The sequence below is a fragment of the Anomaloglossus baeobatrachus genome, chromosome 12, assembly GCF_048569485.1.
Source record: "Anomaloglossus baeobatrachus isolate aAnoBae1 chromosome 12, aAnoBae1.hap1, whole genome shotgun sequence".
Taxonomy (NCBI): domain Eukaryota; kingdom Metazoa; phylum Chordata; class Amphibia; order Anura; family Aromobatidae; genus Anomaloglossus; species Anomaloglossus baeobatrachus.
The window spans coordinates 95,148,171-95,162,374 of NC_134364.1; the positions used below are offsets into that span (position 1 = coordinate 95,148,171).

General features: G+C 50.7%; 1 protein-coding gene across 2 annotated transcripts in view; it reads left to right on the forward strand.

Moving 5' to 3' along the window:
* The first annotated feature begins 4,095 nt into the window (after positions 1-4,095).
* LOC142258637 (SLAM family member 5-like) overlaps positions 4,096-14,204 on the forward strand; it is a 44,670-nt gene continuing 34,561 nt past the window's right edge. The window contains exon 1 of one of the 2 annotated variants that reach the window (XM_075331273.1): positions 4,096-4,473. In XM_075331273.1, coding sequence (XP_075187388.1) covers positions 4,392-4,473 — 82 coding nt within the window. In that variant the 5' untranslated portion in view covers positions 4,096-4,391. The remainder of the gene's footprint in view (positions 4,474-14,204) is intronic. The other variant, XM_075331272.1, reaches the window with a different exon arrangement.

Sequence of the window (14,204 nt, forward strand, 5' to 3'; positions counted from 1 at the left end):
AAATATCAGTCGGTCCCTGATGTTTTTTTCTGGAGAGAAGTGGCTTCTTTGCTGCCCTCCTTGAAACCAGGCCTTGCTCACAGAGTGTCCGCCTCACAGTGCGTGCAAAAGCACTCACACCAGCCTGCTGCCATTACTGAGCTAGCTCGGCACTGCTGGTAGTCCGATCCCGCAGCTGAAACAGTTTTAAGATACGGTCCTGGCGTTTGCTGGTCATTCTTGGGCACTCAGGAGCCTTTTTGACAACAATTGAAGCTCTCTCCTTGAAGTTCTTGATGATGCGATAGATTGTTGATTGAGGTGCAATCTTTGTAGCTGCGATACTCTTCCCTGTTAGGCCATTTTTGTGCAGAGCAATGATGGCTGCACATGTTTCTTTAGAGATAACCATGGTTAACTGAAGAAAAACAATGATACCAAGCACCAGCCTCCTTTTAAAGTGTCCAGTGGTGTCATTCTTACTTAATCATGACTGATCGCCAGCCCTGTCCTCATCAACACCCACACCTGTGTTAATGGAACAATCACTAAAACAATGTTAGCTGCTCCTTTTAAGGCAGGAATGCAATACTGTTGAAATGTGTTTTGGGGGTTAAAGTTCATTTTCTTAGCCAATATTGACTTTGCAAGTAATTGCTGTTAAGCTGATCACTCTTTATGACATTCTGGAGTATATGCAAATTGCCATTAGAAAAACTTAAGCAGTAGACTTTGTAAAAATTAATATTTCTGGCATTCTCAAAACTTTTGGCCATGACTGTACACATTGAAAAAGGGAACAATGGAGACTGTAGAGGCTGGAGACTGAGTAGGAAGACCAATGAAGCAGAATCAGGTCTCAAAGATATCTGAGTTGAGAATGTCAGGATTCTCAAAGTATAGATAGGACAGAGTTCTGTAAAAGAGCCTGGAGTAGCAGAAGGAGACATACTTGTGAAGATGTAGTAGAGACCAGTGATGTAGCAGAGCTGGTTTTGTCAGGAGACTCATTTAGTGAGTGTAGAAGAGTCCAGTAGTTGTAGTCGAGGTGAATTTGTCAGGCAACATAGGAAAGTCCATATGATGTAGAAGAACTGGGATTGGCAGGATTAGGCATTAGGTACCAGGGCACAAGTGATATTATTATGTAATTGTGCCACCCCCGTGCCAGCAGCCGGCTGCTGCTGCTCGGGTCTGGGCCTTCAGGGGAGGTGGCTCGAGGGTCTCCGGACCCGCCGAATAAATGGGGGGGACATGATGTACGAGCTAGGCCGTAATAAGTTTGTGACGCCACCCACGGTGTGTGGTGAGTTGGGACACCACCGCTGCTAATATGGGGCACTTGGGGGGAGATGTTATGCAGCAAGTTGTTAACCCCTCCGTGGACAGGGATGGTGACCGCTACCTAAACATCTTCATACTTGGGACTGGAGAGTGGAGGAGAGGGGTGGACGTGCAGCTGAGCACCCATTTTCACGCTCCTTCTGACGTCCAGGGCAAACCACCCCCTCTCTCCGCAATGCCGGGTGTAGCTCACTAGCTCCTCGGGTTCTAGATCCCGGTCTGGGTGGCCAACGGGCAGATGAGGTGCCACATCCCTCCGGGACACGAATATCTCGGCCTCCATGCCCGGCTCGTATATAAACCCCCATCCCTTCTGGGGGTTAAAATGCCGGACCTGGCCTTCATACGTCGGGCCCCTCACTCGAAAAGTGGCATTCCGCAGATTGTCCTTTTCTGTGTAGGTCCGGGACAGGACCTCCACCTTCCGCTTTTCCCGAGCGTCGATTTCCTTTCCCAGCTGGCGCCGCTGCCGCTCCCAGTACGGAGCATCAGCTGCCTGCTCTGGTTCACTCTGCGCAGGGGTTGGGCCCAGTCAGAGTCCCTCTGCGCCGGCTACGACCGCCACCTTTTTCAATGGGGGACCCCGCTGTGATGTGGCCTGCTTTGCTCCCTTGCAGCCGCATCCCCGCTGCGCCTCAGCTGAGGCCGGGAATCTGGGAGCGGCCAGCGTTGCCTGCTGTACTGGCTTCCGGTCAGGGACCACCTCCGCCGTGGCCGTTGTCATCTCGGGCGTGGCTCCTTCCGGGACCGGGATCGCTGTCGTGTCCATGGTTGGTCGGGGTACCTTCCAGGCATTTGTCTGGCATGGAGCCGGTACTGGTGCCGGGGCGGTGACGGGCTTGCTGCTGGCGGCTTCCTCTGGCTGGTCTTCGAGGGCTGACGGAACGGGTACCGCTGCTGGTGTTGGTGGCAGAGGACCGAGCGTGGTGTGAGCAGCAGATACGGGTGGCGAGGGAGGCAGCGTGGCGAGCAGGGGCAGCCGGGGCCCCTCAGCCTGGTTGGCCGGTCCTTGGGGAACATAGGGGCGTGGGTCACTTACCCGCTCCTCGGAGGCTGCTTCCACTTCACGGGCCTGGACGGCTGTGGCCATCTCCGCCATCTCGGCTATCCATCTCTTGAGCAGAAAGCTCACCTGTGCCTGGATCCGGTGGCACATATGCTCCGTCTGGGCTTCTACCCAGTCGGCTGTTCCGGGCACGAGCTCCTTCGCTATGGGCTTGCCAGACGGGTCGACCATGCTGCACCATTGGTGGTCTCCAGGAACATGAAGGGTGGCAGAGTCCTGGAGTCCCTGCCCTTTATCTGCTCGGTCACATGTCGCAGAATCTTAGCCCGCCCCCCCCCTTGGTCTTTTGCCGGCACTTCTTTCTGCGCCCTGTTAATTTCGTTTTTCGACTTCCGGGCTCGCTTTCCGGCCGCGTTCCCAGAGGGCGGGGCTTCGGCTTTCGCACCCTTTTCTCGGGGAAGAAGACGCTGGGCTGTAGTTTTCGTGCCCAAAAATGGCGGCAAGATGGCGATTTCTGAAAATTTTGCAACGGATCACCGCTGACTGTCCAATACAAGGCGCACTTCCACAAGGTAAGTGGATGGGTAAGTATCCTGTTCGTGACGCCAAGTTTCGGGGTGTGCTGCTCCTGTGCCAGCAGCTGGCTGCTGCTGCTCGGGTCTGGGCCCTCAGGGGAGGGGACTCGAGGGTCTCCGGACCCGGGGGTCTCGCGGACACGCCGAATAAATGGGGGGGATGTAGATGTACGGGCGAGGCAGTAATAAGTTTGTGACGCCATCCACGGTGTGTGGTGAGTTGGGACACCACCGCTGCTGTTATGGGGCACTTGAGGGGAGATGTTATGCAGCAAGTTGTTAACCCCTCCGTGGGCAGGGATTGTGACCCCGAGACCCGGTGGCTCAGTGCACAGGGAGTGTTGGTGTACTCACTGTTAGTAAAACACTCTGATAAACCAAGGTGATGGTGGCCGGTGCCGCGGCCGGTTACATTCAGGTCCCCCACCCGGCTGGTGGTCTCTATCCTGTTCCTGCACTTCTTTGTGTAAGGTGGACTTTCCTGGTGTGAAACACAGGAGTCCGCTCCCGGCTGGATATGGCCTAAGGAGCCGTGCCCGCAGACGCTGGCCCGTGGGATCTTTGGACCCTGGCGGTGACCTCTTTGGGTGGGACAGGACCTCTAGTCCTGGCCTCAATCGGTTAATTAACCAGTCCGCTTGTTTCTGGTTTCTGGCTTCAGGGTCCGAGTACACCCCTTTGTGCTACGGTTTCCAGGTCGGTTCCCCGTGTCGGTACCGGCGGACTACAACCCTGTCCCGGTCCACCTCAATTCTGCCGAGCCGTATTCCCGTCTCCTGCTGACGGAGACCACCGTCTGCCTCCTAGCCAGTGGCACCAGGGCTCCTACCCTGGCACCGCTCAACTTGAACCTCCTGCTGGAGCTACCATTAGCTCCAGCCAACACTCCTCTCCAACACTCCTCTCCAAACTGAACTTCAGACTAATCTGGCTTACACTAACTGTTTTCCCGCCCTGGGCTGTCTAGACCCCTGGGTGGGCGTGTCCCAACCGCCTGGTCACGCCCACTGGTGTGTCTATCTTTCCCTAAGGGGGGGTGACTAGGGTTTCTGGTTGGCTGTGTGTTTCCTAGTGAGGGAACGGTGTAATGCGTGGGCCTAACTGTGACTACCTGGTTTTGCCAGGGCATCACATAATCCTGCTACACTGCTGGGCTCTGTTACTTTCTCATCCAGTGCACCTGTTACTTTCTCATCCAGTGCACCATTAAATTGTACTGGCTAGGGACAGAAGAAAGATTGGTGCATGGATAGGTAGTGCCGGTTTGCCCGTCCATTTGGGCAGGGGAGGGCAGGTAATTTCAATGTATTTAGGGGCTTTTCATTAATAGGAAGGGAAGAGATCCAGCAGCCGCAGACCCAATACAGACAAAGCTGAAGGAGGGAGAGGAGGAGGAGGAGTAACGGTGGATGTTATGTGATGATGTAGCACATTAGCCACTTCTGTTCTTTGTGTGCTTCGTCCTCTCCGCTCTCTCTTGGTTTTGTATGATTTTTCCACCAGAAATCATCTCCACCATGAATCTGGAGAGTCCTCTCGGATTTGCTGCATTGATTCTGTTTTCTTTAGGTAAGTTCTTTACAAAACAATTCCTCTATAGATATATGTACGAGGGATGTGTCTCGCTTACAGGGAGCAGCACACGAGTTCATGCATGCCCTAATCTGCAATAGGCAACTATTCGGGGTGGACAAAGAGTAAAAACTTTGTGAAAGTCCTCCAGGTTCTTATCCAAGTTTTTGTAGGTGAAAAGTTCATATTTGTTTTGGACTGTTTGCACTGAAGAATTCATTTCCAGAAGAAAGAACCAAAATCTTCGCCGTTTGCTAAAATGTTCTTCACAATTTTTTTTGGGTCCCGATCGCAGCAAAATATTTCGATATAAAAAAAATCTTGTTTTCAGGTCTTTAATACTCCAATCATTTTTTTAAATTATTATTATTATTACTGTCCTTTAAACTGATTTCAAATTTTATTTTTATTTTTTATATTTTAAAGTTATTATTATTAATAATAATAATCATTTTTTATTATTTTTTTTCTGTCCCTTGAATTTAATTTCAAATGTTCTTTTTATTTTTTATTTGTTTTAAAGCCATTTTTTTCCCCAAAAAATAATGAAAATCAACAAATATTACGTTAGTCTGAATTTTTTATTTCGTCTTTGAAATGTGAAACAGATGTTGGCTACAATTACAAAGACTAGGGGTTTTACTTTATATTCTTCTGTTTAGTATTTATTTTTTCTCTAGAGGTACAGTAGCATCATACAAGCCCATAAAAGTATTATATAGCAGCAAAACCTTTAGTATGGTGCAATATAGAGGCACCTTATGGCAGTATACAGAATGCCTTTCGCTTTATTTGCGGTGGTACTTGGTAGAAAAACACAGCATTTCAATTTCTGGACCGATACTGTGCTTTTATCTCCTTTACAACTTATCAAAAATTGCACCTATTCTTTAAAAATTAGGGGCACATGGGGTACGTCACCCCCGACCTCCCCCCCCCCATTAGAGGGGCATCATAGATGATTCCTCACCTGAGGTTTATTACTACTGAAAAAATGAATACTGCTACATATTTTTCTGCATCGTATTTCACTATGATTAGATTTTTATGGTTGCTTGGTCACTGTATGGCGGCATTATTTTTGCACTATATGGCAGTGGGGTGTGGCTCTACTAGGATAAGGCTCTAATACGCATGAGATAAAATTTGGCTTTATCCACTCATTTTGGTGGGATACTATGTATTGGGGGCCTCCAAACTCTTCCCCAATGATAATGTCTGGGGGGAAGGATTTGGTTGATCATTTTGTTTAGCGGTAGAGCTCCGAGAACACACATGCGCGGAGGGTCGGGAGAGAAATGACCACCGCTACGGTGTTATTTTTGCAGTGAATGATGGCGGTGACACAGGAAATACTTAGTATATGGCTATAAATTAATTATATTACCACATCTTTTTTGTCAGCGACACCTTTTTGTCTCGTCAGTGGTCTATTGCACAGAGAAGTGTGCAGAGGAAGTTGCTTCTGCACTAGCCTCCTGGAAAACCAAAAACCAGCGGTATCCACATCATCAGAGACTGCGTGCTTATGAGACATTGGGAGACAAAACTTAGGTTTATATGTGTTCTTAAGGAAAAAGTATATATAAATGTATTATCAATGTTAGGGACGAGGTATAAAATAACCTTTACTAATTTTGACAAATGGTAAAATTACTGCCTAGTTTTATTAATGCAACTGTTGCTTTTTTCGGCAAACTAATATCACATTGTAAAATTCCTGATGTTTCACCGGAGACTCTGGCTTCATCATAGGCTTCTGGGCTGTGACACCTGATGAAGCCAAGTCTCCGGTGAAACATAATTTTTTTTTATATATTGAGCTGTGGTTCTTCTTTCACTAGTTGTGCATGGTGTGCATTTCAGTTTAGAGGCATCCTGAAAACACAGTTTATATATTGCGTGCTGAATTATTAGGCAGTTTGTATTTTTGATGACTAATTTTATTATTGAAAAACTCCATTGCTGTCAGTCATTCCAAAAAGTTAAATCTGAAACTTGAATATTTTGGAAAGCAAAAGGGAAGTTTTGTCATTTAGGACAATATTTATGTGTGCAGACTTATTGGGCAACAAAATGCAAAACGTAAATTTTCAATCTTAATTGTTTTAATCTTTTTGTGAGAATAATAACCAAACAACGCAAAGTACAAAATACATTTAAAAAAATATTTATGAGCAATATAGCTTTCATTTTTTTCTGTAACAGTCATAAGGTCCATCCATGGAGTTTGTTAGTTTCTTCATGAGTTTACAGTGAATCTTTTGGGCCGCACCAACCACAGTCTCCAAGACAATGATGAGAGGTGACTGTTACGAATCGGCACCGCCATAGCCGCAAGCAGCCTGCTGCTGTTCCAGTTGCACCCAGGCACCGGCTGCCGTTTTTGGCCGTGCCTCAGGTTGTCCACCTGGCTGCTTCCTCCTCCATGTCTAAGTGTGGAGAGGCGGCTAGTGCGCATGCGTGTGCCGATTTACCCCAGCCAGAGCCTAAGTCCAGTGTTTCGCCTAGTGAGCATGCTCAGCCTGATAATGCCATTTCTGAGGCTAAGTCCTCAGTTCAGGCTACTGAGCATGCTCCTACACTTAATGTGAAAAGCCTCTTTGCACAGGTACTTGGACATTGTGCCGTATCTAAGTCCTGTGTTGTGCCTACTGAGCATGCTCAGGCAGATAGTCTGATTTCTGAGACTGTTGTTCAGGCTACTGAGCATGCTCAGGCACTTAGTGCATCAGAAGCTAGGTCTGGTAAGGACCTCACTGCGCATGTCCGTGAGGTGGCAGGCCCTGATAGGCCGGCACACATCAGGTGACCTGATGATGTGTCCACTCCACACTGGCTAGCAGAGGCCTGCCCCTATGACTTGGCACCTCATCATTGGTCGTCAGACAATGACTGGTGAGGTTTTTGGGGCGTGGCTGACATGATGTCATCAGTGACGTGGCGGTTCCAGATAGGCCACTGGTGATGTCACTGATGACATGCCACTCTGCTATTGGCTCCTGGAGGTGCCATTGTGGTCAACCCTGGGTTTGGGGCGGACCTAGGTTATAAAAGGGGCTGGAGACAACATGGAGGTGCGCAGTCTTCTCATATGCTCAGACAGAGCACACCTCCATGTTTAGAACCTCATTGCGGCATAAGCCTTTGGATTGGAAGCGGTAGGTAGGGATAGGTGTCCGGTGCCAGCCACTTCAAGACACCCGTGGCTGGGCACGATAGGGTCAGGCGCCGTGCTTCCCTCCTACTGTCCAGTCCTGCTAGTGCAGCCCAGTGGAGTTAACTGGGCTGCAGCTGCTGCGCCACCTATCCTCTTCGTATCGGCTTCCCAGTCAACGCTACCAGTGTGACCACCTAGCCTGACGTGTCCTGTACACACGTGGCCAGTTGAGGGCCCCGATGTCCAGAAACGCTAATCGGGGGACCGTTCGGTCTGACGTGTCCTACACACGTGGCAGACAGGGCGCTCCGCAGCGGTCTTCCGGTCAACGCTACCTGGTCACCACCGGCCTGACGTGTTCCCTGCACACGTGTTCAGTGGAGCGCCACAGGTACACCGAAACGCTAACTGGGTTGTCGTCCGGTCTGACGTGTCCCTACACGTGATCGGTTCCCAGGTCTCCTGTGTAGTTAACAGGGATGCCTCATGGTTAGGGGTGAAGCCTACACCCCTGTACCTCGTGGTTCTGTATCTCCGCCTAACCTTCGGGTTGCCAGCAGCTCCTTTTCCATCTGGGAGCATAATGGACCCCGACTGGCAATTGGGAATACACCACCTTATCCTAATCTGCCAGTCCCCCTGTAACAGTAAGACTGTGCCAGGGTCTGGCTGGCATGGCGGAGATACAGCAACTACGTCAGTTCATACAACAGCTAGAGGCCAGAGTTAGGTCTCTGGAGCAGTCTGCCCTTGCTGCTGATATGGATGATGTGGTGGCTCGAGCGGCCGCAATGGTGTCTGCCACCAAGCTCACTTCACCCCTCCCTCACCTCTTGCTGCCCAACAAGTTTTCGGGGGACAGCAAGGCATGTAGGGGATTCGTGAACCAGTGCTCAGTCCATCTGCAGCTGCTGGCTGCATGGTTCCCTACAGAGAGGTCGAAGGTGGGGTTTATCTTCTACTTGCTCTCTGATAGAGCACTGGAGTGGGCCACACCATTGTGGGACAGGAATGACTCCGTAGGTCAGGACTCCAATGAGTTTTTGTAGTGCATGCGGCAAGTTTTCCTAGGGCCTCAGGTCACTCACGACTCGGCCCTACAACTACTGACTTTGGAGCAGGGGCGTACCTCCTCAAGTCAGTATGCTGTGAGGTTCAGGACACTTGCTGCAGAACTGAAATGGCCAGAGAGGACCCTCATTCCCCCTTTTTTTTTGGAAGGGGTTAGCCTCGTAAGTGAAAGATGCGTTAGCATCGCGTGAAGTACCAACTACCCTTGAGGGCCTCATGACTCTGGCTACCCGCATTGACCTGCGGACCTCCGAACGTCAGCTGGAGCGCAGGTCAGAGGGTTGTTCAGCCACTGTAGTGGCCTCTCCCACTGCACCTCTCTTAGAGGACGTCCCTGTCCCTATGGACATCTCTCAGTTTGGTGCTGCTAGGTCATCGAGTCGCAAAGGTACTTCCTGTTTTGCTTGTGTGGCAGTATGGTCATTATGCCAATGTGACGCCCTGGACCCCAGGGGTCACAGGTAACAACACCTACCACATTACACACACACCCCCATCCCTTGTGAGGACACACCTGTCACCCGAAAGGGAGACCTGATGCCTCCCTCAGGGCCAGTAGGGCACACCAGGTGGGCGGAGTCAGGCGGAAAGGCACGCCCACCGAGGAGACTACTGTCCTGAGGCAGGAAGTACAGTTTAGTTTTTAGAGAGTTTTTGAGTAGAGTGTGACAGTGAGAGGAGTGGAGTTGGAGAGCTGTCAGGGACCCGGGTTGGAGCGTGGGATCCCCGTAACATCAGGCAGGCAGATGGTGTTGGCCGTCTGCAGGAGTACTGGTACAGCAACCTGCGGAAGCGTAGGGACCGGGCCAGGGTTGGAGCCCGCCGGCCCCGAACCGGGGAGTCAAACATTTACCGGAGCATCAGAAACCGGGTACTCAGACCCCGTCCTAGCTTAGAAGCCACTGAGTATAGGCAAATTAACTGATTGGGTGAGAATGAACTCGTGAGGTCCAGACTGCAAAGTCCCGAAAGAAGGCAAAAGCCCACCAATACCGGGTGAGAGCCACCGCCAAGGGCCAAACATTCGACGGGCCAGCGCCTGCGGACAACCGAGGGCTCCTCCGGCAGCTCAACGCCGAGGAGTGGGCTACCACTGTCCAGGCAGGGGAGCCAACAACCACAACAAGAGATGCAAGGGAAAGGGGACATCATCAGCCTCACAAGGGACACAAGCAGCTGGCTGCGGGACCCGACCATACCTGAACTTTGGTTTACCAGTGACTCTGAGTGTGACTTAATCGTGAGTACACCAGTGCCATCCAAGCATAACACTGCACCGCAGCACGGCACCCTGCACCCCGACAACAACACCGTCGCCAGCGAGTTCCCTCACCGGGCCCCCGGACACACCGCCTCTACCCACGGAGGGGCTAACATATAGGCTGCGGCCACAACACCGATCCATGACGAGCCCCCATCACTCCAGCCACAGCAGTGGTGCATCCCGTCACCACGACCCGTGGGTGGCTTCATGACCCGTCCGACGATAACGCGGTCCCCGACTGCGCACCTCGTCCCACACCACCACCCCACTGCCTCCCCTTAACAGAGCGACGTGGCCCCCAGTCCGGAGGCGCTCATGCCACCGACAACCCGAGCCCGGACCTCGAGCGGCTCGGCCCGAGCAGCGGAGAACGGCCGGGCCCCTCTCAGGGCGGTACACCAACTGTTGCCCAAAGCGTCAGGTTAAGCGACCGCGATTGGTGACCATAGCTGGTGGCAGACTGGACAAGGCGTTATTAATTAGGGTGATGTTTCCTGTGTCCATATCCTTGAAGGGGTCAACCTGGTCCACAAGGGCACATGTGGACACGGGCTGGGGATAATTTTATCTCCTCCTCTTTTGCCCAGCGGCATGCCATCCCGCTGGTGCAAATGCCAAGGCCAGCAAGAGTCCATGTGGTGGATGGCTCCTTTTTGCCCAAGGTACTTCACCACCAGACAGTGCCCATTATTCTTGCTATGTCATGTGGGCATAGGGAGACCATTTTGATTCTGGTTCTCCCTAAGGGTGCATGCAGATGATATTCTGCTGGGCATGCCTTGGCTGAAGCGGCATTCCCCACATATCAGGTGGTCGACTGGGGAGATTGTGCGGTGGGGCGAGCTTTGTAGCTCCCACTGTTTGTCTCCACCTCCTGCCCATCGCACAGTAGTACCTATGGCGACTACAGACCATCCGAATGGGGCGGCCACTAGAGGGGGGGTACTGTTACGAATCGGCGTCGCCATAGCCGCAAGCAGCCTGCTGCGATTCCAGTTGCTCCCAGGCGCCGGCTGCCGTTTTTGGCCGTGCCTCGGGTTGTCCAGCTAGCTGCTTCTTCCTCCACGTCTAAGTGTGGGGAGAGGCGTCGATTTACCCCAGCCAGAGTCTAAGTCCAGTGTTTCGCCTAGTGAGCATGCTCAGCCTGATTGTGCCATTTCTGAGGCCAAGTCCTCAGTTTGGGCTTCTGAGCATGCTCCTACACTTATTGCGAAAAGTCTCTTTGTACAGGTACTTGGACTTCGTGCCGTGTCTAAGTCCTGTGTTCTTCCTACTGAGCATGCTCAGGCAGGCAGTCTGATTTCTGAGACTGTTGTTCAGGCTACTGAGCATGCTCAGGCACTTAGTGCATCAGAGGCTAGGTCCAGTAAGGACCTCACTGGGCATGTCTGTGAGATGGCAGGCCCTGATAGGCCGGCACACATCAGGTGTCCTGATGATGTGTCCACTCCGGACTGGCTCACAGAGGTCTGCCCCTATGACTTGGCACCTCATCATTGGTCATCAGATGATGACTGGTGAGGTGTTTGGGGAGTGGCTGCCATAAAGTCATCAGTGACGTGGTGGTTCCGGATAGGCCGCTGTTGATGTCACTGATGACATGCCACTCTGCTATTGGCTCCTGGAGGTGCCATTGTGGTCCACCCTGGGTTTGGGGCGGACCTAGGTTATAAAAGGGGCTGGAGACAACATGGAGGTGCGCAGGCTTCTCATATGCTCAGACAGAGCACACCTCCATGTTTTGAACCTCATTGCGACATAAGCCTTTGGATTGGAAGCAGTAGGTAGGGATAGGTGTCCGGTGCCAGCCACGTCAAGACACCCGTGGCTGGGCACGATAGGGTCAGGCGCCGCGCTTCCCTAATACTGTCCAGTCCTGCTATTGCAGCTCAGTGGAGTTAACTGGGCTGCGGCTGCTGCGTCACCTGTCCTCTCCGTATCGGCTTCCCAGTCAACGCTACCGGTGTGACCACCTGGCCTGACGTGTCCTCTACACACATGGCCAGTTGAGAGCCCCGGTGTCCAGTAACGATAATCGGGGGACAGCTCGGTCTGACGTGTCCTACACACGTGGCCGACAGGGCGCTTAGCGGCGGTCTTCCGGTCAACGCTACCTGGTCACCACCGGCCTGACGTGTTCCCTGCACACATGGTCGGTGTAGCGCCACAGGTACACCGAAACGCTAACTAGGTTGTCGTCCAGTCTGACGTGTCCCTAAACACGTGACCGGTTCCCAGGTCTCCTGTGCAGTTAACAGGGGTGCCTCACGGTTAGGGGTGTACCACAGCGCCGGTCCTGTGGAAGCAGCCACCTGCTTCTCCCCAGCGACCGTGTTGAAAGCCTTGGCCCACAGAGCTGCCTCGCGGCACGTCCGCTCTGCTCTGTCTCTGTAGCTGTTCTTCCTCTTTTTGTAGTTGTGTTGTGTGTCCCAAGCCGCTGCCACCGGCTGGTTCACTACTCTCACTAGGTCAACCTGCTCTTCCCACTCTGTGCTCCTGACTCCCCCTGGTGGTTGCTTCTCCCTGACCCGTAGTCCCATTTCCAGTGGATCGGGGAGCCTCTGGTGCGGTGGCATCCTGTAAACCCAACCGCTGTAGTGACCCCCTACTGTGACCCGACCCTGGCCCGGTCCCCATTGGGGAGGGCAACCCACTGTGACTATGTATATGTGAGTGGAAACTCGTACCGACCTTTCTTGGACCCGGAATAAGTACTTCACCCTAATGGAGGTGCAGTACCCTGTGGCGCCTGAAACCTCAGGGGCGCCACAGTGGAGATCACATGACAAAGCTGCCCATAATGATGGGGGAAAATGTACAGATGTAGCTGAGATAGGATGAAATAAATTACACAGCTAAAATATTTTGTGTGGAACCATTATATGTAAAAAAAAATAGCTGTAATACTACTTTATTTAAAGAGGTTATATAAGATTAGAAAACATAAAACAATCACAGGATAAGGTGATAAGTAAATAGGGATGAAATGGCATATCATCCCATGGATAATAGGGGACTATGGATGGAACAAAAGCTGTTTTCTAGTTTTATACATCCCCTTTAATATTGAGCATTCTGAAAACGAAGCATAATACTAGTCTAATCTATTCCATCTGTCCATCTGCTGGTTACGTTGATTTCTTTCATGGTCTGCAACGTCATTTAACAAATGGAACGAGCGGGGGAGTCATTGTGGTCATAGCCTTCTTATATAAACAGCATGTTTCTCGTCAGTCACATTATTGATGAGCAATTTGTATAATTACAGAAGTAAGATGAAAGACGTTCACTGAAAGTGGCCCTGTCATTAGCATCTGGATATAGTGCCTGGTATCCAGCTGAAAAGGACAAGGGAGGAGGAGCTCTGCTCACTGAAAAACATTATCCTTGCAGCTGATTGGCTGAATCATATTTGCCACCTTCAGATCCTTTCCAGTTAGGGGCCAGGAAAAGAAAAGATTTAGTCTACTATTCTAACTAAATCCAAGTTTAAGGGGATGCCCATATAGGACATTTATGTTATATTCACAAGGGCGTCTCTCTAAATTTACTTTTATGGGACCTTTGAAAATAGTTGCTTTGAATCTAAAACCTCAGATTGACCTAGAATGGTATCGTGTATGCAAACGGCTTTTCTGCACCACGCACACATTTTTGGGTTCTTTAACACGAATAATGAGGTTTCTAGCTGTTTTTTATCTTGAGGAAATCCTGTTAAATGTCAAAGGCAGTGACTACCCCGCCGTAGGCGTATTCAAAGCGATGAGGGTCAACGTCAATGAAACAATTGAAGGAAACTTATGGTAGAAAACAACGGAAAACATCCAGACTGTAGAATAGTGTGGTAACAGTGGAGAATAGCATAATGTAAGCAAGTGAATACAGGGGCTTGTACATAGACACATAGCTGTGCAAAGGTTTAAAAAACAAAATGCTACCTCCATCAATTTTTCTAGAAAAACTTACACAAAGTCAGTGATTTTGTAGGATTATACTCAGCTGTGTGAGTCGACGACCATGATGAACTCCTTGTGTCAGCTGTATGAGTAACCGGTTATACCAAACATGATAAGGATCATCAGTTTCATATGTAGTTTGAAACTCAGTCATTAATTTAAAGAGGAAAAGATAAGCAGGAGGCTAAAATGGTGAGAAATAGACAAGCTCTACTACAAAGGTGAGGTTATGGAAGACAGCAGCATAGCAATATGACACAAGGTAATTATACTGCAT